Source organism: Phocoena phocoena, chromosome 15 (genome assembly GCF_963924675.1).
Source record: "Phocoena phocoena chromosome 15, mPhoPho1.1, whole genome shotgun sequence".
Classification (NCBI taxonomy): domain Eukaryota; kingdom Metazoa; phylum Chordata; class Mammalia; order Artiodactyla; family Phocoenidae; genus Phocoena; species Phocoena phocoena.
Window position 1 is genome coordinate 87,014,505 of NC_089233.1, and position 21,787 is coordinate 87,036,291.

Here is a 21,787-nt window from a genome sequence, read left to right on the forward strand (position 1 = left end):
GCTGTGGCCATCGTCTTCGTGCCCTGCGGCCACCTGGCCTGTGCCGAGTGCGCCCCCAGCCTGCAGCTGTGCCCCATCTGCAGGGCCCCCATCCGCAGCTGCGTGCGCACCTTCCTGTCCTAGGCCAGGTGAGCGCTCAGCCTGGACAGTGACCTCAAGCGCCGGCTCCTGAGATCCTGCTGCAGGGCCGATCCTGACAGACATTGCTAATCAACCCCATACCTTCCCCTGACGCTCAGATATTTGCTCTGAATCCTTCTCAGCACAGCACCCTGGGGGGCCACTACCACTCCGCTTAAGCGCGTTTCTGCCTTGGTTTTCCTAGCGGTCAAGGGGGATAATTCCTCCTGTCCAGCTGGGCATACATGGCAGCAGCCAGGCCAAGGGGAGGACGTCTTCGGAGGCATGTGAAGAAATGCACGATGCCCTTGTTAGGAGAAAGCGCTGGGGTCTGCCTGAGCATAAGACCGCGATGGGGATCTCAGCCTGGGATCTAAGGCCCGATGGAAATGCGTGGTGGGTGGGGGAGGGGTGCGTGACGCTCCAATGCTCATGTGGGGGCAGGAGCCGTGGCCTTCTCAGGGTTCCCAAAGGCTCTGAGCCCCAAGGTCCCTCCAAGAATCCTCCGGGGGGAGAAGTGGCAGGGAAGGGAACTCCCTGGAGGCTGAGGGTCCCCAGCCGGGGGGAGAAGCCAACTGGAGCTGCCGCTTCGGCCCTCCTCCCCACCAGGAGCTGTGAGCCCCGGCCCCATGTGGGCACCCACTCGGTGGCTTGCTGAGCACGGCTGAGCTCGCGTCCAGCACTGACCAGTCCAGCACGGAAGATGGAGCTGCAGGCGGCTTGGCGTGTGGGGTGGGGGCCACTTTCCTGTGTGTGGGTGCTTTGGAAGAGTCAAAATAAAGTGTGGGTTTTCCCTGGATGGTGCGCAGCAGCCTCTGTTTCAGAACCACCAGCCCCCTCTCCACCACCTTGCCCCAGGCACCTGTCCCACCCCCTCCCCCCCAGCCTCACCAGTAGGGCAGGTGAGGCCAGGCCCATTCCAGGCCATTCCCACCACCCCTTACCCTTCCCCCTTTCCCTTGTTCTTATCTTTTCAGCATTTTAAGGACTTTTAGAATGGACTAGCCTTGGGCTGCTTCTGAAACTGAACTTGTAATTGTTCCCCAAGGTCCTGCATGGTAGGGAAGGTAGTCTGGAGGGCAGGTTCCTTTCTATCCTCTACTTGTGGGCACCTTGGGATACACTAGGACTGTTGCATCCCAGGGGCTCGAACAGTGCCCTCTGCTTGTCACCAGGAAGCCCTTGCCTTGTGGGCTCCTGGGCAAGCCCAGCCCTCACCCCGGGGGTCCCACCGGCCGCAGCACCTGGGGCCCTAACCCTAACTCCCACCGCGCTCAGGTGGAGGTCACCATGGGCTCACTGGACCCTCGTGGTAGGGTCACTCTTTCCCCGTCTCGCAGGGCCCTTGGCCAGCCCCCCGCCTCCCGCCCCAGCATGGGTGTGTGCAGCCCCCGGGGGTCTGGCTGCCCTGGGGAGGGCATCTGAGGGACGGGGCTCCTTGGCCAGCAGCCCCAGGCCTGCTGTAGATGGAGTGCATTCCCAGTGCTACGGGAGGCCAGGGATGAGGGTTTTTCTCATGTCTTTTTTTTTTTTTTTTTTTAGAAAAAGGAAACAACAAACTCTTTAGAAGTTGCAGCCGTCCCGGCCTGGTGCTGGCCCTGCCACCCTAGCTCACGTCCAGTCACCAGACCCTGGGGGTGCCTGCAAGGCCACGGGGGCAGGAAGGTCCACTGCCTGGAGGCTCCTCACCGTCAGCATGGGTCACCGAAGCTGGAGGTCGCGGGGGCGGGTGGGGGGCGGGATGGGTGCTCTTCACCTACGCCACCGGCCGGCCTGTGGGGCAAGGTGGGGGGTGAGCAGGGGCAGAGAAGCGGAGGGAAGGCGCGGTCAGCGGTCAGGGGGGCTGCTGTGCCCTCGTCCGTTGGAGAGCAAATGGGACAAAATCCAAGAAGGGGAGGGCTTCCTGGCCTTTGGGAAAGGGCGCGGGGAGGGGCCGGGCTTCTGCGAGGCCCGGCCAGGACTGGGGCTCCCCACGCAGGCAGCTGGGGGCCTTGTCCCTGCAGAGCTGACTCTGGCCGCAGACATCTCGTTGGGGGCTGGGAGCGGAGTGAGGGGCTCACCCTAGGTCCTTCTGGCTGCCCAGCTCCACGGCCAGGAGGCAAGCCCAGAGGCATGTCCAGCCTGGCCAGTTCTCCCAGCTTGTGTGCCCGGGTCATCAACTCCCATATATCCTGCCCTGGCTCAGGGATCTGAGCGAGGCCTCTCCTCCATCACGGGAGTTGGATGCCTGCTACCTCTGATGGCCCTTAGCTGACGTGGGGCCTCACTTATAGGGTAGAAGGGCTGGGGGGCTACCAAGAGGGCCAGGGTCCCCAGGGATGGCCGCAGGTGTGGCCCTGAAGGGCAGGCTTGACTCTGAGGGCCTGGGTGAGACGGAGGAAGCACAGCTCTACCAGGAGAAGGACCACAGCCACCTCTGCTGACCCCGACTTTCAGGAATCCATGTGGGCCAGGACCCATGGCAAAGGCCGCTTCGGAGGAGGGGGGCCAGTGGCCCAGGCACCCCCACTGAGGCCTGGGGTGGTCAGGGCCATGGACACTGCTTTTCAAGAGGGAAGAAATCTGATCCTCCAAAAGTAGGAAACCAACTCCTCAAATATCCTGCCACCGTGAGACCCAGGAAAATTGCTCTATCGCTCTCCTGGGTGGTGGCCTCTCAGCGTCCCCTCAGCCCCGACTCCCACAGACTCTGCTGGGCACGGGGGCCGAGCCCCAGAGCCTCTGCACCCCACACCCAGCCCAGAGCCGGCACGGAGCAAGTGGGAAAGTGGGGGATGGACAGACAGATGGATGATGGATGGACAGGCAGACAGACGCCTGGTGAGGTTTCCCCAAGGAGAGGAGCCTGGTGGCTATGCTACCTGGATTGGCCAGACCAGCGGGGCAGGCTCTGCGGCCATGCTTACAGGCACGCCTGCTCCAACGAGAGGCTGGAGGGCTTTTCACTGACATGGCAGAGAGGAAATGGGTCAAATCCACCAATGAAATCAACTGAAAGAAACCAAGACCCAAATAAAACAAACCCAAACAATGGACGGGACGGCAGAGTGGAGAATATTCCCAAGTGCAAACACTCAGGAGGTGACGCAGAGGTGGGAGGGGCCGTGGGCTGCCCAGACTGGAGAGCAGAGGGTGAATTCCCGCTGGGTGCAAAGCTTCAAAGGACGCTGGCGCTCTCAGCGGGGGGCTGCCCCGTGCCCTGCTGGGCTGTCCCAATCACAGCGCCTCAAAGCTGTGTCTGCACAGCACACAGGCGGCCGGGGCTTGCTGGGCAAAGCTAACACTTTTCTGAACCCCAGTGCTGGCTCCCGTCCTAAAACGTTTTAATGTAACCAATACAGGAAGCCCCTTCTGTTTCCTCCCAGCCGGCTGTGGGCTGAGTGATGGTTTGGGGCCACCCAGCACCAGGACCGAGGGTAGCTGGGGGCTGGTCCAGGACTGAGTCTGGTCTCTGAAGGACACGTGGACCGCCTACCCCACGGCCACCTGACCTCTGGGAATAGAGGCTCCGAATTCTATTCAGATCCCAAGGAAGGCTCTGCCCACAGGAGCTGTGGGCCCCCTGGATGCGCCCAGCCCCGGGCTCACCCCGGCGAGACCCCGTCTGAGCCTGGGGTGGTCAGGGCTGGCGAGGGCACCCGAGTGTTGATGCTGCAAATCAGAGGAAACGTCAACAGGGTTCACGGGAGGGGGATGTGCGAACTCCCCTCAGATGCATCCCCGCTAGCACTGGGCCTGAAGGTGCAAGGGGGCACGGGGCAGGGGGACTTTCCTCTGTAGGTCAGAGCTCAGCCTTCCGCCTGTGACATCTGTGGGGATCGTGGGGGGCAGCTCCGCAGCACAGGAGCCCTCAGACTGGAGGAGCTGGGGGCACTGACCCCTGGTGCCCGCAGCCCAGGGCCTCCCCTGCCTCTGCTCAGGCCAGGACCTCCATGGCACGGGGACCCATTTAAGAGGCCAGGTCGCAGGCCTCTGTGGCCAGCCCTCAGCTTCTCTTTCCCTCCCCCACTGCCTGATGGGGCCAGCAGGTCACTAACAGCATTCTGCAGGAGGCTGGTGGCCGCACACTTACAGCCGTCCTCCTCCTCGGTGACAACGCTGGCCACGTGGCAGGCACAGATGAAGCCCACAAGCTGAAAGACATGGAGACGTCACTCAGGGTGAGGCCCCGGGAGCCACAGAAGCATCATCGTGGGACGTGGGCCCCAGCGCATCCTGACCACGCAGCCACTGCCCCTCCTGGCCTCGGTGTCCTTGTCCATAACACTGATCGAGGGGAGTGATCTGCCAGCCTCCTTAGCTCTGGAGTTCCAGGCGGCGTCCACTCCCCAGTGGGGCTGACCAAGCCCTTGCTTGAACGGGGGGATGAGATGCGGAGAGAAGCCCTGGGAGACACATGACTGCAGCCTGAAGGTCCCCCAGGCTGACCGTGCCCCCACAGGCTGACACCCCTGTGACAGCCAAGCCATCCTCCCCAGCGCCTCTCGCCGTAAGCAGACCACTGTCAGGTTTCTCCTCCTTGGAAGCCATGGTAGAGAAGCTTCGAGCCAGCCAAGCTCACGGTGTGCACAGCAGTGCAGGGGAGACAGACCGAGGGCTTGGTGCAGCGGGCAGCTCGGGGCAGAGTGGACGGGGCTGGCTGGAGCTGAGGGCTTGGCCTGGCAGGTGTTCACTAGCCAGGCTCCTCAGAGCAGACTAGCCAGAGTCCTCCTCGGACTTCAGGGCAAAGAGGACAGGCCTGCATTAAACCCCACAGAGGCCCGGGCACCAGGGCCACTGCAGCAGAAAGGGCTCCAGCTGAGAGGGGGCAAGGCCGGCACTGCCCACAGCCCGGGTGATGGTAAGCATGGGGGAAGGGGGAGTTATTCCATGCATGGTGTTTACTGCATCCTCTCTGATGAGAACGAGGGGCCCAGCCCTGACCCTCTGCTGGGGCTGACAGACAATGCACAGGGCGGCCCGGAGTGGGCGGCAAAATGCATCTTGAAGCCACAGGGTCTCGTGGAAGGCCCACAGCCCCGTGTGCTCGCAGAACCCCTGGAGGGGCAGCCCCGCCCCAGCTCATCCTGGAGGGGAGCCTCTTCCACAGAAGCTGGAAACCTGATAGGTGGCCCAGGACGGCAAAGTCATGCCCTCTGGCCTCTCTCTGCCTTGTAGGTCAGCCCAGCATCCTCTGGGGCATCACCTATTGTCTTTGGTCACCCCCATAGCAAGCAGTGGTCTCGACCCCGAGGACATAGCACATAGTGAGGTTCCAGTAGTGGTGGGTCAGAGGTGCCCCACCTGCCCCTGCAGGCGCTCCCTCCACATTCCCCACCCTGCATGGTGTGGCCAGTGTCCACCAGCGCCCTCCAGCTTGGGTTGGCCCATGCGGAGCCCAGCAGGAAACTGGGGGGGGGGGGAGGGGGAGAAGAAGGGCTCGTATCCCCCAGCCCCTTCTCTGCCAGCACAACTCCTGCCCACCTCCCTTCAGGCTGGGGTGGCAACAGCTCAGCCACGAGCCCCAGGGGAGGGGGATATCCCGTGGGGTCCCCGACACGGCACCTAATGCTTAGAACAGCCCCTTCACCTGCCCCCGGGAATTAACCTAAGCCGAGTGCCTCATCACTGTCTTGCTGGGACCCTGACTGATCAGGGGAATAAGCAGAAAAGATGTTTCGTGGGGGGTACCTGCCATGGAGGAGCTGCAGCAGGTCTTCTGAGAGAGGGTGGTGGGGTCTGTCTGTGGGGCAACCACAGCCGGGGCGGGGGGCAGGGGACAGGAAGCCAGCCAGTGGTGCAGCTTTAGGGGCAAAGGGCCACGGGAAGGAGAGACTGGCCTCCCATCAGCAGTGGCAAGACCTCAGGGGGGTTACTCTCACCGAAGAACAAGCCCAACAGCCTCCCTTGACGCCCCACATGCCTTGAAGGAGGAGACGGAGCTGGAAGGGCTCGGAAGCCCGTCCTTCCAGGCGGCAGGTCGGGGGCCTCCTCTGTGCCTGTCTCCCTGCCCTTGCAAGGCAGACCTGAGCCGCCTCCCGACGCCCGAGAGCTGGCCGAGGTGCTGAAAACGCCTCCGCAGCCCCGCGCGGTGGGCGGGGCGCTGGGGGAGGCCGCCCCACCTGCCGCACCTCTGCCCGCCTACCGCCCCTCCCAGGCGCCCTCAGGATCCGGCCCAGCTCCTCCTTGAGGCTCTCAGACCTGCCCGTCCCGCCCCAGCTGTGCAGCCAAGGGTCTGCTGCTCCTGGACCCTCAAAAGCAAGCAGCAGAGGGCTGCCTGGTATTTAGAAGCCGGCATTTCACTGAAGACCTACCGTATAGCACAGGGAACTCTACTCGCTATTGTGTAATAACCCCTACTGGAAAAGAATCTGAAAAAGAATGGATATATGTATACGTATAACTGAACCACTTTGCTGTACATCTGAAACTGACACAGTGTTGTAAGTCAAATATACCCCAATATAAAATAAAAATATTAAAAAAAAGAGGGCTTCCCTGGTGGCGCAGTGGTCGAGAGTCCGCCTGCCGATGCAGGGGATACGGGTTCGTGCCCCGGTCCGGGAAGATCCCACATGCCGTGAAGCGGCTGGGCCCGTGAGCCGTGGCCGCTGGGCCTGCGCGTCTGGAGCCTGTGCTCTGCAACAGGAGAGGCCACAGCAGTGAGAGGACCGCGTACCCCCCCCCCAAAAAAAAGAAACCCCCATCCCTGGGGATGAAGGATCAAAGTGAGGAGTCTCTGTCTCTGCCATCACGTGCAGTCAGAAACACCCAGGAGAATCCTCCTTTGTTCTTTTCCGCTTGCTTCCTGTTACCTTTTCACAGATTCTGTACGTGATTTCAGAAGCTCTGACCTGTATCCTTGGCAAGCGGTTCTTTCTCCTTTCGAGGAATGCACCCAGGTTCCCAAGTATTTTGGGAAAACCAGAGCCCTCTTTTGGCCTCAGTGAATGAGTCATGGTGGGAGAGAGAATGTCCCAGCATCCGAGGGACCGGCAGCACCCAGAATGCCCCAAAGTCTGGATTTCTGCAGGTCCTGTAAGAGCAGGAGGGGAGGGAGCCCTGGGAGCTCGAGAGGCACCCAAACTGTCACGTGTTTTCTGCCAGGGAAGGCCCTAGACCTGGCATTCAGCTTCCAACGTCAGCTGTTGGCACAGAGCATCCGTGCTATAAACCCAGCATCCAGCCGGACACGGTGCTGTTGGCCTGCGAGCACCCAAGCAGTCAGGAGCCTCCAGGTCTGACCAGCGCCCTCCAGTGGCCGCACCCGTCCTGCCCGAGCCCTGGAGTCAGCCGGGGCTGCCAGCCACTGGTCCAGCCCGCTCCGGCCCTTCCCGTCTGACCACTTCTCTGGAGCTGCAGACAAAACACCCCATGCTCGACTAAGTTTGAATTTCAGATACGGAATGAAACCATTTTTAGTATAAGTAGCTCCCAAACGTGGCATGGAACACGCTTACACTAAAACTTGCTGTTTATCTGAAATTCAAATTTCACTGGGCATCCTGTATTTTTACTTGCGGAATCTACACCCCTACTCTCTATGCCGCGGGAGCAGAAGAGGCCAGCGTGCAGGCCAGGCTGTGTCTCCCCCGCCCCTGGCCCCCACGGTCGGATTGTCGGGTATGGAAACAGACGCTCTGACTTGGAGGAGGCTGTGGAGAAGCTCCCAGGGCTCCTCCCCTGCCACGCTGCCTCCAGGGTGGGGGGTGGGGCTGCAGGAGCCTTCACCTTGATCCCCCTCACGGAGGGTCCTACCTGCCTGCCCGACCCCACTGCATCATCAGAAGTTTCAGGTTCTGTCCCCTCGGTTCATCCTCACGCCAGCCCTGGGGTTGGAATTGGTTCTCAGCCCACTTTGCGGAGTGGGTGGCCCAGGCCACACAGGTGGGGGTGGTGGTGCGGTTCCTTAACCTCTGGGCAGGGACGGTGTGAAGAGGGGCTCCCCGCCGCCTGCAGAGGACCTCCTCTGCCTCCACAGGAAAGGCTGAGACGGGGCCCACAGCAGGATGAGCCCCTCCGCCCGCCCCACCTCCCCTCCCCCCCGCACTCACCGCCACCAGGATCTGCAGAGCGCTGTGCAGGGCCTCCACGTAGCCATGCTCCAGGGTGCAGCCAATGCCTGGCACCAGGGCCTGGCTGTCCGGGGGACCCAGGCTGGCCGCCGGCTCCTTGTGCACACAGCCCGGGCCATGCTCTTGCCACCAGGAGTGGTGCCGGGAGAGGCTGAAGGTCAGGAGCCCGCTGTCCTGGGGGAGGGGGGAGGGGTGGGGGTGGGGGGTGGGACCAGGTCAGCACCAGGGACAGAGCCAAACCCCACCCACTGCGGCCCAGATGGGCTCCCTGAGAAGCGCAAGGGGTACTCTGCCCTCCCGCCTCCCCTGCCCCAGCCCCTTGGGCTCCAGCCGTCGGGAGCAGGGGGCACTAAGGCCCTCCCAGTCGTTCCCATGTAGGGAAGGCCTCCCTGTGCTTGCCATGGGCCCTGGCTCACACCCCGTCCTCCAGGAAGGCCTCCCTGCCCAGGACAGACACCCAGGACACACTCTAACGGTGCCCTGGGCCCCTCCTTTGCATCTCAGGCCAACGCTGCCATTTCAGGTACATCTGAACTAACCTCTGTTTCCCCCACTGCTGCCCAGGTGTAGTCCCAGGAAGCAGGGGCCATCTGCTCCACTGCCCACCCGCGCCACCCCACTCCTGGCTCTTAGACTCCCCTCTGAGCTTGGGGCAAAGATGAAATACAGTGCTTTGTGTGAAGTGCCTGAACCAGCTGCACAGGCAGGCTTTGCTCACACTGATGCTCCCAGAACACGGCTTGGATGAGGTGTCCCCTCCCCTGCAGGGGGGACCCGGGGACTTTATCAGCATTTGAAGGAGTAGCCCAGAGGGTGGGCAGTGGGACGACATCCCCTCTGCCTGGCTGCCCCGGCGGTGTTCCCGCCTGCGCCCTTCTGCAAAGGCTGGTCTCTCTGCTCCTGCTCCGCAGCCCTGACTCTCCTTCCAGGTGCTGCCCAGGTTTCAGGCCCCCTCCTCCAGGAAGCCTTCCCTGTGCATCTACTACCAGCTGGAGACCACCTGCCAACCAATGCCCACAGCCCCTCATCCATCCATCAGATCACTGATCTTTCCCCAAAACTTTACTGAGTCGCTGCTATGGGCCGGGACTGTTCAGGGTGCGAGGGAGAGAACCATGAAGAGACCCGGCCTCTGCCACCATCGGGGAGCCGCGCGATAAACAAGCGAACACATCCAGTGCCCCCGGGCCCTCGCCAAGATCCCTTCCGTTTGCATGAGTTTCCCATGACTTAACTCACCTTTGAGAGGCCCCCCACTTCCAAGTAGAAGCAGATAATGAAGATGTTCCAGGTGACCCAGGCGGCCGCCCACACTGCGTACTGTGGAGACAAGAGAGGGCGGGGGAGGGGGTGGGGGGGAGGGAATGTGACTTTGCACCTCCCCCTTGGAGGACAAGGCCTCTGCAGGGTGGGGGGGCTCTGCTCCCCAAGTCTGGAGCCCAGGATGCTCCGTTTGGCGGAGGGTGTCCCTGAGCCCACCGGGAAGAGGTCCCACACTGTGCCAAAAGGGCAACAAGGATCCGGCCCCAGCAGGGCCGGGGAACACCTAGGAGATGGGGAACGGCGGGCTGGAGGGGGCCAGCACAGAGCATACTTCCCGAGCTTGGTGTCCTGTCCCAGAGGTGTCCGTGGCCCATGCCACATGAATCAATGACAAGCAAGGGCAGAGCACCCCCAAAACCCACCCCAAAGATTGCCCCCAAGAGCTGCCTGCAGCGGGGAGGGCTGCCAGCTGGTACCTGCTTTCGTCACGTTTTACTGAGACGCAGCCCCGCCCATTGTGCGGCACTGCTCAGGCTGTGTCTGGGCCATGACAGGGCTGAGTACCTTCCACGAGACTGTGCGGCCTTTACAGGAGGGTTTGCTGCAAACCCTGATCCAGACCAATTATTCTGACCTGTACTGAACGAAAATGCTACTCTGCTCGGAGCAAAACTTTCTCTACATCGTCTGAGCTTCTCCAGAGGCAGGACGGTTGGGGGCATGGGACCACGGGCAGGGAGGGGGTGCTGAGACATGCTGGGTTCCAGTTCCGCCTTGGGCCCCTGGCAGGTGCTCTGCAGCTGTTTCCCAGAAGCAACCCGGAAGCCACAATGTCCAGGTCAGAACTCAGACGTCCAGGCTGTGGGAAGGTCCGAGCCTGGGGGTCTGTGGGGCTGAAATCCGGGCCTTTCCAGGTTTTCTCATGGCTTCCAGGAAAATACTGCCACTGAAGCCCTCCATGTCGGTCATCCCGGCCCCCCTGCCCACAGGAGAAGGGCCGGAGCAGAGCGGACTCACCACCACGATGTAGCGAGGCCGGTACTGGATGTGCCAAAGAGCCCCAGGATGACCACGACAATGTGGGTGAAGGTGGCCAGGATGGGTGCCCACTGGTAGCCCAGGAAGTCGAACACCTGCCGCTCCAGGGCGGTGACCTAGGAGCAGGGCAGGCGTGTGAGGGGCGGCGGACCCCTGGGAGCCCCAGGTCCCGCTCCTGCCTGATCGCCACCATCCAGCGCCCACTGTGGTCTCGGCCATGCAACAAAAATCTCCAAACAAGTCGATGGGCCTAGAAGCATCACCACTGGGGTGTCCCTCTTGGAACAAGCCCCCGCCCTCAGCTTCCTCACCTGCAGAACGGGAACACGGCGGCTGCTCTAAATTCGGGGGCTGCAGGGCCAAACAGCAAACGTGGGGCAGGATGGTCGAGTGGGACACTGGGCTCCTTGGGCCCCCAGATCAGCACCCTCCCCGTCCGCGGGGCTCTCTCACCGCTTTGGGGCCTCTCTTTCCAGGACGTTCCCACCGCTCCCCTGCTCTGTGGATGCCAACCCTGCAGGCTCGGCCGACAGAGGACCGACGCCAGGGGATCAGATATGCCTAAGAAACCTGCCGTTTTATACGCAGGGGAGATGGACCAGATCTGAACTTGGTCGTGACTTCAGAAAGCATTCCCTCATTCATTCATTCATTCACTCATCATGTTTGTGGGGCCGAGCTTATCACCAGGAGAAAGTACGACCGAAGCCACTGCACCCCAGATGCCATCCCATCTGTATTCACGGCAAGGAAGGTGCGGCGAACAAGGGCAGAGAGGACCAGCACATCCCAGAGGACGGTGGCAGAGAAAGGACAGCAGAGCAGCACGGCCCGTGGCTGCCCCGCACAATGTCCCCGTGGGCCACCGTGTGTCCAGCACTCATTGTCACTGCAGAGGCGAGAGAGCCATCTGGACCCAGAGCAGGTGGGCTCGGGGGCCATCCACTGAACCCGGGGGTGGGGGGGACCCTGCAGGGCGGAGGAGGGAGGGGCGCCCCTCCCAGCAGGCAGCCTCAGGCAGGCATTGGAGAAGCCAGACTTCTCACAGCCGGGCGGGGGAGGCCACCGCATGCCCCTCCTCAGGACTGGATGGGCTGAGGCCAGCACAGCAGGGCTGGGACAGAGGGCAGTGGGCGGGACGGGGCTGCGAGGGGTAGTCTCCCTCCCACGTGGCCCCCGGCACTGAAGGACAGAGCCCAGCCAGGTGAGCCTTTGTGGACCGGCCCTGTGGTCACCAGGCCTGCTGGCCACAGAAGCCCCTACTGCAGCCCGGGTGCTCGGCCCTCCCCTGACCACCCTCCTCTCCTCTGCTCCAGGCCTGTGTCCTGGAGCCCTCACGGGACCCCCGCCAGCCCCCAGGAAACAGCTGCTGTGGTGCGTCCTGGGCATTGCCCAGCCACTGCGGTTGGCCTGGACCAGGTAATAGCTATTTCTAAGAGGTCTCGGGGAGGCGGCATTCCAAGCGTGTCCTGTGGCGGGGCTGGGGTCTGCCCTAGAAGACAGCTGGAGTGGGGAGTGGGGAGGCGGGAGCAGACCCACAACGGGGCATCCCATCAGGCAATTTCCAGCGGGATGGCGTCCCGCAGCAGGGTGGCCAGACAGGACCCCCAGGGAGAGGCGCCAGAATGCTCTTCCCCGATGGGAGGAAGCACACAGTAGGTACAGAGCCACGGCGCAGAGTGGAGACCTTGGCAGTGAGCTGGGCCAGCTTCAGGGCACGAGGATGAGCAGTCATTGAGCCCCCTCCCCAGTCCGCTGGACTGTGTCCAGGGAAGCCTGTTCCCTGGCGGGTGGGCGCCAGCAGCACCTCCAGGCCTTCAGGGACGCCCCACTTCAGGGATGCCCACGCCCTTTAGACAAAGTCTGAGCTCCCCGCGTGGGCTCGGGCCCTACCACCTGCCCCTCCGCCCGCCACAGACCCTCACTGCCACGTCCCCGAGACCCTGCATCTCTCAACTCCCGGAGCCACACTCCTGCCTCACCTGGGTCCTCCGCATGCAGTTGTCTCTGCGGGAGCCCCGCCACACGCACTTCTCCCCAGGTGCATTCTCACAAGCCTGCGACTCAGTCCACTCCGTGTCAATGTCAGCAGCGCTGACCCAGGACAGCAGGAGGGTCTGTCTGTCCGTCTGTCTACAGATGTCGCCTGGGCTAGGCCACTGCCTAGCCCCGAACGAGCCTCCTCGCCCATGAGGGCTCAGCTGCCCCATCTTGGCGTGGCCCCCGGTGCCCAGAGGAGGCCTGCGCATTGAAACTCCTCAATTACAGACTTTGGGCAAGGAGACAAGCATCTGAGGGCAGAGGGCCTGCCTCTGCCGCCTCACGAGAGCCCGGCCCCGCCTGACGGGGCAGTCGTGGGCTGGTGGACTCGACCCCACGCGGGCAGTCTCCACGGAGGACAGCCACGTGGGCCCTTGGCCGCAGATGAGGGCAGGGAGGGTGGATGGGCCAAGGTCCGAGGTGGTGCAAAAGGAGGTGGTGCAAAAGGAGGGGGAGGGGCCCCACGTGAAAGGCCTACACTGTGGTGGGAAGCTCCGTGGGGCAGGGAAGAAGAGATGCACATCCACACGCACACACATGCGCACACACGTGCACCCACACGCACACACGAGCACACATGTGCACGCACACAGCCCTCGGGGCAGAGCTGGCCGACAGCACCTGTTCTAGACACAGAATGAAATTTCAGTCTTAGCCCCAGGCCTCCCCTTGGTGCCCAGAAGCCCCTGACCAATGGGCAGGGACGCCTGCCCTGCTTGAAGTCGCCCGGGGTGCCATGCACGGGGCGGGGAGGCGGAGTGAGGGTGCCCCAGGTCCCCTTCCTACCCCACCCCGACCCATCACCGGCCGCCGGCACTGCCCTGGGAGGCCCAGACTCAGGGCCAGCCTGGCTGTGCCTCCCTGCTGACGTCTAAGTCTGAGGGGCGGCCCCCAGGGTCTGCTTGCCAGAGAGACCCCACAGCTGGCAGGGTGGGGCTGGTGGGGGTGTCTTTTTCGTTTCTAAGCCAAGGTACTGGAAGGCTCAGCTCTCTGCAGTGCCCCAGTGGCCTGCTCACTGGTCCCAAACCCCTCGCTGGGCCCTGGCTCCCATCAGAGCCAGGGCCCAGCCTGGGAAAGGGCCTCAGGGTGCTGCAGCTGGCTCAGAGTGGACAAACGTCACGCTGTTCTTCAGGGAGAGGGCTCTGAGATGTTCAGGCCTTTGTCCCATAGCTGGGTAACAGGAAAACTCTCACGCTTGTCAAAAAGAGAAAAGAAAGCAGAGGACTCCCCACAGGGCTTCCCCCTCGGCTCCCCCCCGCCCCGCCCCCCACAGTGACCAGAGCAGTGGGCGGCGTCAAACCTCTTCCTGCTCCGCTGCCCCCTGCGCCCGGCGGAGGAGGGACAGGTGCACGGCCGGGACAGAGGGCCGTTTGCAGCTGTCCGCTGCTCTTAGCTGTGGCCACTGGCCGCATGGGGACATAGCTCCGTCCCGGCCCTGAGGCTCGCCTGGCTGAGACTAAAGAGTCTGCAGGAAGCCCCCATCCAGGGAAACCCTGCTGCCCTCAAGCCTAGATAGCCCTTCCCCCACAGCTGCGGCCAGATCTCCAGAGGCCTGTGGTAGGCTCATCTGTGTACCGTCCGCCACAAGACAGTGAGTGACGCCGCTGCTCCAAGGCCCGGGGTGGCTCCCTATTGCCAGTGGAGCAGCCCCTGGGCCTTCATGCCTTCTGCAGGCCCGGGCTCTCTCTCAGCCTTATCTGTCCAGCAAAACCCCCCACACCGCCCACCTCCCTCCTCACTCCCCACCACCCCTGCCCGTCGCCTGCTCCACAGGGAAGCTCCAGCAGCTCCTTCCTTCCTCCAGGCAGGCCTGTGTACCTCTGCCCCCTGCCAGCCTGGACAGAAGCCCTGCCCCCAGGCAAAGGACAGAACCCGCATCCGTGCATGGCCGTGGGTGCAGGAGGACTTCCTACTCACAGCCTCTTTGAAGCAAGCCCCTTCCTCCTCCGTGGCCCTCTAGCTCCAGAGAAAGTACCCTGCCCGCTGAGTTAGGAGCACACCCAGGGATCTTGGACAAAGCAGCATTTCCCTTTTAAGACCAGGGACCCAGGGGCTCACCAGCATCTCCTCCCCAGCCCAGGAGCCTCCACCTTTGTTTAGCCCCCACCCCCTAGGCAGCAGGAGCTCCTGAAGCTCCAAAGGCAGAACTGACACTTGGCAGAGGGATGCCCAGTCCTCCAACAAAGCTCTGCATCCAGAGGGCCCAGCTCTGCATGCAGGCCTGGACACAAAAGACAGGGAAGTACAGCCCTGAGCACGGGCTCAACCTCTTCTCCGCTCACGGACTCTCCAGGCCGGGGCAAAGGGGAGGGGCCTCCTCCTCCAGCCTGGGGCGTCAGGGGTGGGCACGGCGGGGTTCACACACCCCTACACAGACACACCGGCAGACATGCAGACAGACACACACTCCCAAATTCACAAGCACCCTGGCCACCAGGGGCTGTCAGGTCTCAGAAACTGGACTCCGCCGCTCACTCATTGCCTAGTGCTGGCTTCGGAAAGGGAACGCACACAAACACACACACACACACACGCACACACCCTCGCAACGCTCCTTGCGCGCAAACCCGGGGCCACACATACCTTCCGACACGTGTGGACACCGCGCGCAGCGGCGCCCCTTCCCAGCCGCGCGCACGGGACTTGGAGATCGCGGAGCCCGGCGCTCCCGCGGGAAGGGTTTTGTACCACGACAGGCACTTCCAACGGCTCCCCAGCACCTGCCACGTCTCTCCGGACCCCGCGGCCGCCCCGCCCCGCGCCCCCAGCCCGGACTCCGCGCGCGCGCGCGCACACACGGCGGGGTGCGCCGGGGCGCACGGAGGGGCCGTCGGGGTCGCACATAGGGCGCTGGCTTCCCACCCCACCCGGACGGCGGGGAACTTCGGCCGCAGAAGCGTGCGGGTCCGAGCCATGCCCAGTCGGGAGCCCCCAGGGGCTGTCGCGGACCCAGCGGGCAGGGCTGAGTGTGGGGATGGCGTCCGGATCCCCCAATGCGCTGGGACTGCCGGGCCCGAGGAGGGGTCGCCGCTCACCAGCTGGAAAGTGCAGAGGAAGATGAGCGTGCAGCGGCCGGAGCAGCAGCCCATGGTTCCGGCCCGGCCCGCGGGCGCCGCCTCTGTGAGTCTGGACCAGGTGCCACCAGCGCGCGGGACGCCCGGCGCCTGGGCCCGCAGCCCCCGCCCTTCACTTTCCCCCATTCCCGCCCCGCCAGTCCCCGGCCCCCGGCCCGCCCCACTCTGCAGCGTCCCTCCCCACCATTGCAGGGCTCCGCCCCGCCTGGCCCGCGATCCCAGGTCCCCGAAGTCCCTGCCCCCCCGCCCCCCGCTGCAGCCCCGCCCCCGCCCCACAGACTCGAGATCACGGCCGGCCAGTTCCCACCGCGCATCCCCAGCCAGTCCTCTGTCCCGCCCTGCTCGGCAGCCCCAGGTCCCCCAGCCCAGCCCCGCCCCTCCGAATAACAGCTGCGCAGCGTCTCTCTCCCTCTCTAGCCCGACTCGCAGCCTCTGGGGGCTTGTGCCAGCTGGGGAGGGGGCGCGGGAGCCCTTCTTAAAGGGGCGATGGCGCAGCTTGTCAGGCGGTGCGGAGCTGGAGGGGCTGCGTGGTGGCCCCAGGGCAAACCCAGAGCTGCTGCAGACCTGCCCCATAGAGTCCAGGATAACCCCCAGGATATCCTACCCCGAGCCCCGCACCCGTACCTCCCGCGCTTGCCCCGGGCTCTCGTGTGACCCACCCACCCAACCTCCTTCCTAATGGGTCCCCGGGCGCACTCCATCCCTGAGGCATCCTGGACTAGGTCAGGAGCTCCCAGGTCCCCCTGCGGGGGGTGAGGACTCAAGAGGAGGAGGGGCGGGCTAGCCTACCAGGAGCTCACCTGCCCAGGCACTGCGGAGGGGCGGGGAGGTGGGGGCTGCAGGCCAGGCCAGGGTCAGGCCTGAGGGGGAGGTTCCCTGGGAGACCCTGGGCTGTAGGCAGCTTTGGGGCACGGGACCTGTGCTTGGTGGAGGGAGGGCTAGATGAAGACCTCCATGCGCAGAGGTGTGGAGGTGGGACTGAGCAAGATGTAGGGCTGATGGTGGGAGTGAGGCAGGTAAGGAGGGGGCCGGAGATGTGGGCACAGGCTGGCTTGGGCTTTACCCCACTGGTCATAGGCAGTCGCTGGGTTCTACATCAGGGTGACCCATGGTCAAGTGAGTCTCGTGCTGGGATGCGGGCTGTGGCCCTGGTCAGACCCCGGGGGGAGCAGGACCCAGACAGAGTGGCCAGCGAGGGGCAGCCCAGCACGTGGCACTTCAGCCTTGGGCCGCGGGTCTTGGCTCCAGCAGTCCAGAACCAGAGGGTCCCAGCCCCGTGGTGACGGTGGTGACAGGGTGCCCCGAGACTAAGCAGCACCTCCAGGCAAGGGCGTTTGCAGAGAGGTTGCTGGACATTGGGTCCTTGGAGCTCTGGCCACCCCGTTATCACCAGCCCCCTTCCCAGAGGAGGGACCTGAGACCAATCTCCCATGGCAACCTCAATTCCTGACCCCACTCACGTGAGTTCACAAACTACCCGGAGTTTTCCCCTCCGTGATTTCGGTTCCCCCGCGTGCATTTGCCCACCTGTGCCAGGATGCATGGCCCATGGCTGTCACCGCGCTGTCTGCAGACAGAAGCCAGACAAGCACCTGAAAAGAGAAAAGCCATTCAGAACCACGAGAGACCACTTCACACCCACCAGGATGGCTGGAATCCACAGACAGACACAGCAAGTGCTGGCCAGGACTCAGAGCAACCAGGACGTGCACACACTGCTGGTAGGGCTGTAAAACGGTGCAGCCGCCGTGGAAAACAGTCTGGCAGGTCCTCAGAGGTTAAATATGAAGTTACCATGGGACCCAGCAATTCTACTCCTAGATATTTACCGCAAAGAAACCAAAATGTCCACACAAGTGTTTCAGCGGCATTGTTTATAAGGGCCCAGAGTGGAAACAACGCAGGCATCCCTGAATGGATGGATACATTTTAAAATGTGGTCCAGCCATACAATGGAGTGTATCCAGCTATATAACAAGGTATCTAGTTACTGATACCTGCTGTGCCGAGAACCAACGTTGAAAGCCTTATGCGGGGGGCTTCCCTGGTGGCGCAGTGGTTGAGAGTCCGCATGCCGATGCAGGGTACACGGGTTTGTGCCCTGGTCCGGGAAGATCCCACATGCCGCGGAGCGGCTGAGGCCATAACAGTGAGAGGCCCGTGTACCGCAAAAAAACAAACAAACAAAAAACATTATGCGGGTGAAATAAGTCGTTGCAGGCCAGCCACTCCTCTTCAAAGCTGTCGCCAGGTGGGGGTGGAATGGGGCTAGCCTCCCCTGCTGGCACCTCCTGGAGGCCTCCTGGGCATCACCCGCTCCAGAAGGACGGGTCCTGGCGGAGGGGTCGGGGGTCAACCAGAGCCACTCGGACACTGACCTGACGTGTGGAGCTCTGCACAGGGTCAATGGCGTCCATACACCTGGGGCATGCACGCTGGGTGGCCAGGAGGGACCCCCGGGCGCAGAGCCACCCGTTGTACAGATGACAAGCCTATGACTCTCCCTAGGCCCCCTCTGCACTGAGACTTTACATAGCGCTGCACTTCGTATTCCTCCTGGCAGAGGGCTACGGTTCCTGGAGGCTGAATGTTGCCAATTCTGCATTTTACATAGACCCCCAGATGGAACTCAGTGATCAGAGGCCCCCCTTGCCTGAGCCAGGTCGGGGCAGCAGGAGACTGCAGTGCCATGTGAGTCATGCGCAGAGAACAGAGGTGGGCTATCTCCAGGCCCCCAGCAGGCCGTCCGAGGAGCTGGGGGACAGACGGCAGCCTGACACCTGGGCAACGCTGCCGGGTCACCAAGGTGAGGCCGGGAACGTCCACACTGCCCACAGCTGAGCACAGACAGCAAATCTGGAGGAAAGCCTGCCCCTGGGGTCTGCGGGCCGAGGTGGCACGGTCGGGGGAGGTGCCCCTGGTTTCCAGGATGCTCTGAGGGTGGGACTGAGTCCCTGGGGGAGGAGCAGTCTCACCCAGAGAAGGCCTCCAGGCAATTTGCTGTGGCAGCTGTAAATTTACTACAAACTGGGCGGGGGTGGGGTGGGGGGTGGGGGTGGAGCTTAAAACAGCAGAAGTTTATTCTCTCCCAGTTCTGGAGGCCAGAAGTCCAAACTCAAGGTGTCGGCAGGGTCACGTTCCCTCTGGAGGCTCCGGGGCGGGACCCATCCTTGAGCCCAGCTCTCGTGGCCCAGGCGTCCCTGGGCTTGTGGCCACGTCACTCACATCTCAGCCTCCATCTTCACACGGCCTTTTCCTCTGTCTGTCCCTCCTCTTCTGTCTCCTGTAAGGACACATTGCGGCCTCACCCAGGTAATCCAGGAGAATCTCATGCGAGATCCTTAATTCAATCCCTACCGAGACCCTTTTCCCAAATAAGGTCCTGTTCACAGGTTCCAGGCAGTAGGGATGTATCCTCCGGAGGCCACCATTCAGCACTACACTTGGAGAGGCCAGATTGAGGTTTGGGGGGGCCCCCTGCACCCTTCTGCCACCCCCATCCACCCTGCAGAGCTCAGCCATCCCTGTGGCAGAAACAACAGCCGCCTCGGGGCCTGTGTGGGGTCAGCTCACAGCGGGGCTAGAGGAATTTCAGCTCTGTCAAAACCTCTTGCCTACTAGAGAATGGACTTGAGGATATGGGGAGGGGGAAGGGTGAGCTGTGACAAAGTGAGAGTGGCATGGACATATATACACTACCAAACGTAAAATAGATAGCTAGTGGGAAGCAGCCGCATAGCACAGGGAGATCAGCTCGGTGCTTTGTGACCGCCTGGAGGGGTGGGATAGGGAGGGTAGGAGGGAGGGAGACGCAAGAGGGAGGAGATATGGGGACATATGTGTATGTATAACTGATTCACTTTGTTATAAAGCAGAAACTAACACACCATTGTAAAGCAATTATACTCCAATAAAGATGTTAAAAAGAAAAACAAAAAACCTCTTGCCGTCTCTGTTCACCCAGAGCGACGGAAACCGCCATGTGCACAGATGTTTTCAGACGAATTTGGGAGACATTTATAAGTATCAACAAACACTCCCGGAAAGATATTGGCTGAGCCCCAGAACTGCATGTGGGGGGGGCCTGACCCCTTAATCCAAACCAGATAAAAGGCACTGTGGGTCCTGTTCTTCCTTTGAAAGAGCAACAGAGCTGGACAGGCTTCAAAGAACAGAGAGCGGCCTCAGGCTCCCTGGGGTGCCTGACACAGGAGCAAACTCCCTTGGCCCAGGTGGAGGCCCCACGTGCAGACACCCCACTGGTTCTCCCAGACGGACCACAGGCCCTGTGAGGGTGCCCGTCGTCGGGCTGGGGTACAGACGAGGCATTAAATCCAGAAGCCCTCCTGCGGGCCTTTGAGAGCTAGAAGCGCTGGGCGGGAGGAGACAGCTCGCTGCCGTGACCCAGACGCGGCCCAGGTATGTCTCTGGCCCGTCCACCGGCACGTCAGCCCGGGCCTCCTGAGACCCGGTCCAGGAGAGCCCAGAGGACACGTCCGCAGCTCTCACTGGGACCTCGTCATCACTCTCAGCGGTTCAGGGATTAAAGAGGAAAGCGGGGTAGCGGGGGAGTTGCTTAAATATTTGGCTCGTTAAGCAAACTGGAAACAAAGGAGAAGGGAAGCTGGTCTGCAGGCCTGTGTGTGTCCTCTGCTGAGGTCAGCAGCTGCCCCCCGCCTGGCTCTGCGTTCTCGCTCTCCCTCTGTCTCTGTCTCTCTCTCGATGGAGGGCTGGCATGGGGTACGATTCCCGAGTGGCAAAGGACTGGCCACATCAAGCCACGTTTACCGAGTCCCCAGGAAGGACTCCTGGGCTTTGGGAGCAAAGGGAACGGCAGGTGACAGACTCTTCCAGCCCTGCTGACACCCCCTGTGTCACTCCTGAAGGCTCTGCTTCTGTTTTTGCGCGGGTGGGGGTGGGGTGTGAAGTGACCAAGAGCCCAAGGTCCCTCCCGGGCCCAGAAGCCGCACCTCCTTTCATCTCCCTCGATGTCACGGGACCGTGGGGGAGGAGCGATGGTGATCCCGCTTCACAGCTTCACAGAGGCTGAGGCTCCGCCAGGTCCAGAGACCTGGCCGCCTGCAGCTCAAGGCGAGATTGGGTCCAGGTCTGGGTAAGTCCAGAGACGGAGCACAGGGGCAGGGGCTTTGGGAGGGGCAGCAGAGGGAGCCGGGGGCAGGATGGCAGCTCGGTGGCTCCCCTTGCCCTGTGATTTCTCAGCTGGCAGGTGCCTGGGAAGTAAGGATGAGGGATGCTGTGGGCCCCCCGGGGCCACCGGCTCTCAGGCCTCCTGGCTGACCGACCAGGAGCGCTCTCAGCCCAAAATGTGACTGGCTGCGCTTGTGGTCCTTCAAGACCTGATTTCCAACCGCCCGGCCCCCGCCTCACCCTGCCTCCCCATCGTGTTGGCCTTGGGGTCAGTGTGTCAGTGGCTGTTCCCAGTTGCCGCCCACCCCCTGGCCGGCCCTTCTCAGCCTCCCCGTGGCGCCAGGTCCTGTGTCCACCTGAAACCCCTCTTCCCTCCTGCCTCCAGGCCAAGTTCCTGCCTCTCTGGAGAGACGATCTGCCTGTCCACCTCCACCCATTCCCTCCCTCCTTCTAGCAGCAGCTCCCTCGAAGAGAAGAGGAGACAGGCAGAGCCCCACCCAGGCCTCCCCAGTGTTCGTACCACGCTGGCTGGGCTCATGCTGGGCCCCGGGGACACAGAGGGGAGCCACAAAATGCCCACCTCAACCTCGGCCACAAGGAGAGCTCACCTGACCTTCGGACTTCTGTTTGGGGTCCTTGCAGTCCTGGGAACCTGCCTCCCCTCTGGGGCTCCAGGGCTGGAGCTCGGGGCTTAGATGCCACAGATCAGCACAGTCCATCCCCTTGGCCTGTTATTAGTTTAGAAGTGGACACATGACCCAAGCTAGTGAATCTTGGGGTTTTAGCTGGGATGTGAACAGGGAGCTTACAGCCTTAGGAGCTGCATTTTGGGACCTTCGGATGAAAATGGAACAGCAGAGCAAAGATACAGAGAGAAACCTGGTCCTCAGTGATACAGCTGAGCTGCTGGATCAAGCCTCACCTGACAGCCAACTTACCACTGGACTTTTCACCACATGAGCCAATAACATCCCTTTGTTGTTTAAGCCATGTGGGGTTGGGTTTTCTGTCTCTAACAACTAGAATCTGGATAGGCATGGGAGGGGCTAA

General features: G+C 62.5%; 1 protein-coding gene across 1 annotated transcript; it reads right to left on the reverse strand.

The window, feature by feature from the left end:
* Positions 1-1,811: 1,811 nt before the first annotated feature.
* On the reverse strand, positions 1,812-15,604 carry NKAIN4 (sodium/potassium transporting ATPase interacting 4). Its single transcript, XM_065893326.1, is given in 8 exon segments — positions 1,812-1,893; positions 3,027-3,111; positions 4,193-4,253; positions 8,154-8,348; positions 9,414-9,494; positions 10,455-10,483; positions 10,486-10,591; positions 15,551-15,604. Coding segments are annotated over 8 exon segments (693 nt in total).
* Positions 15,605-21,787: the final 6,183 nt, after the last annotated feature.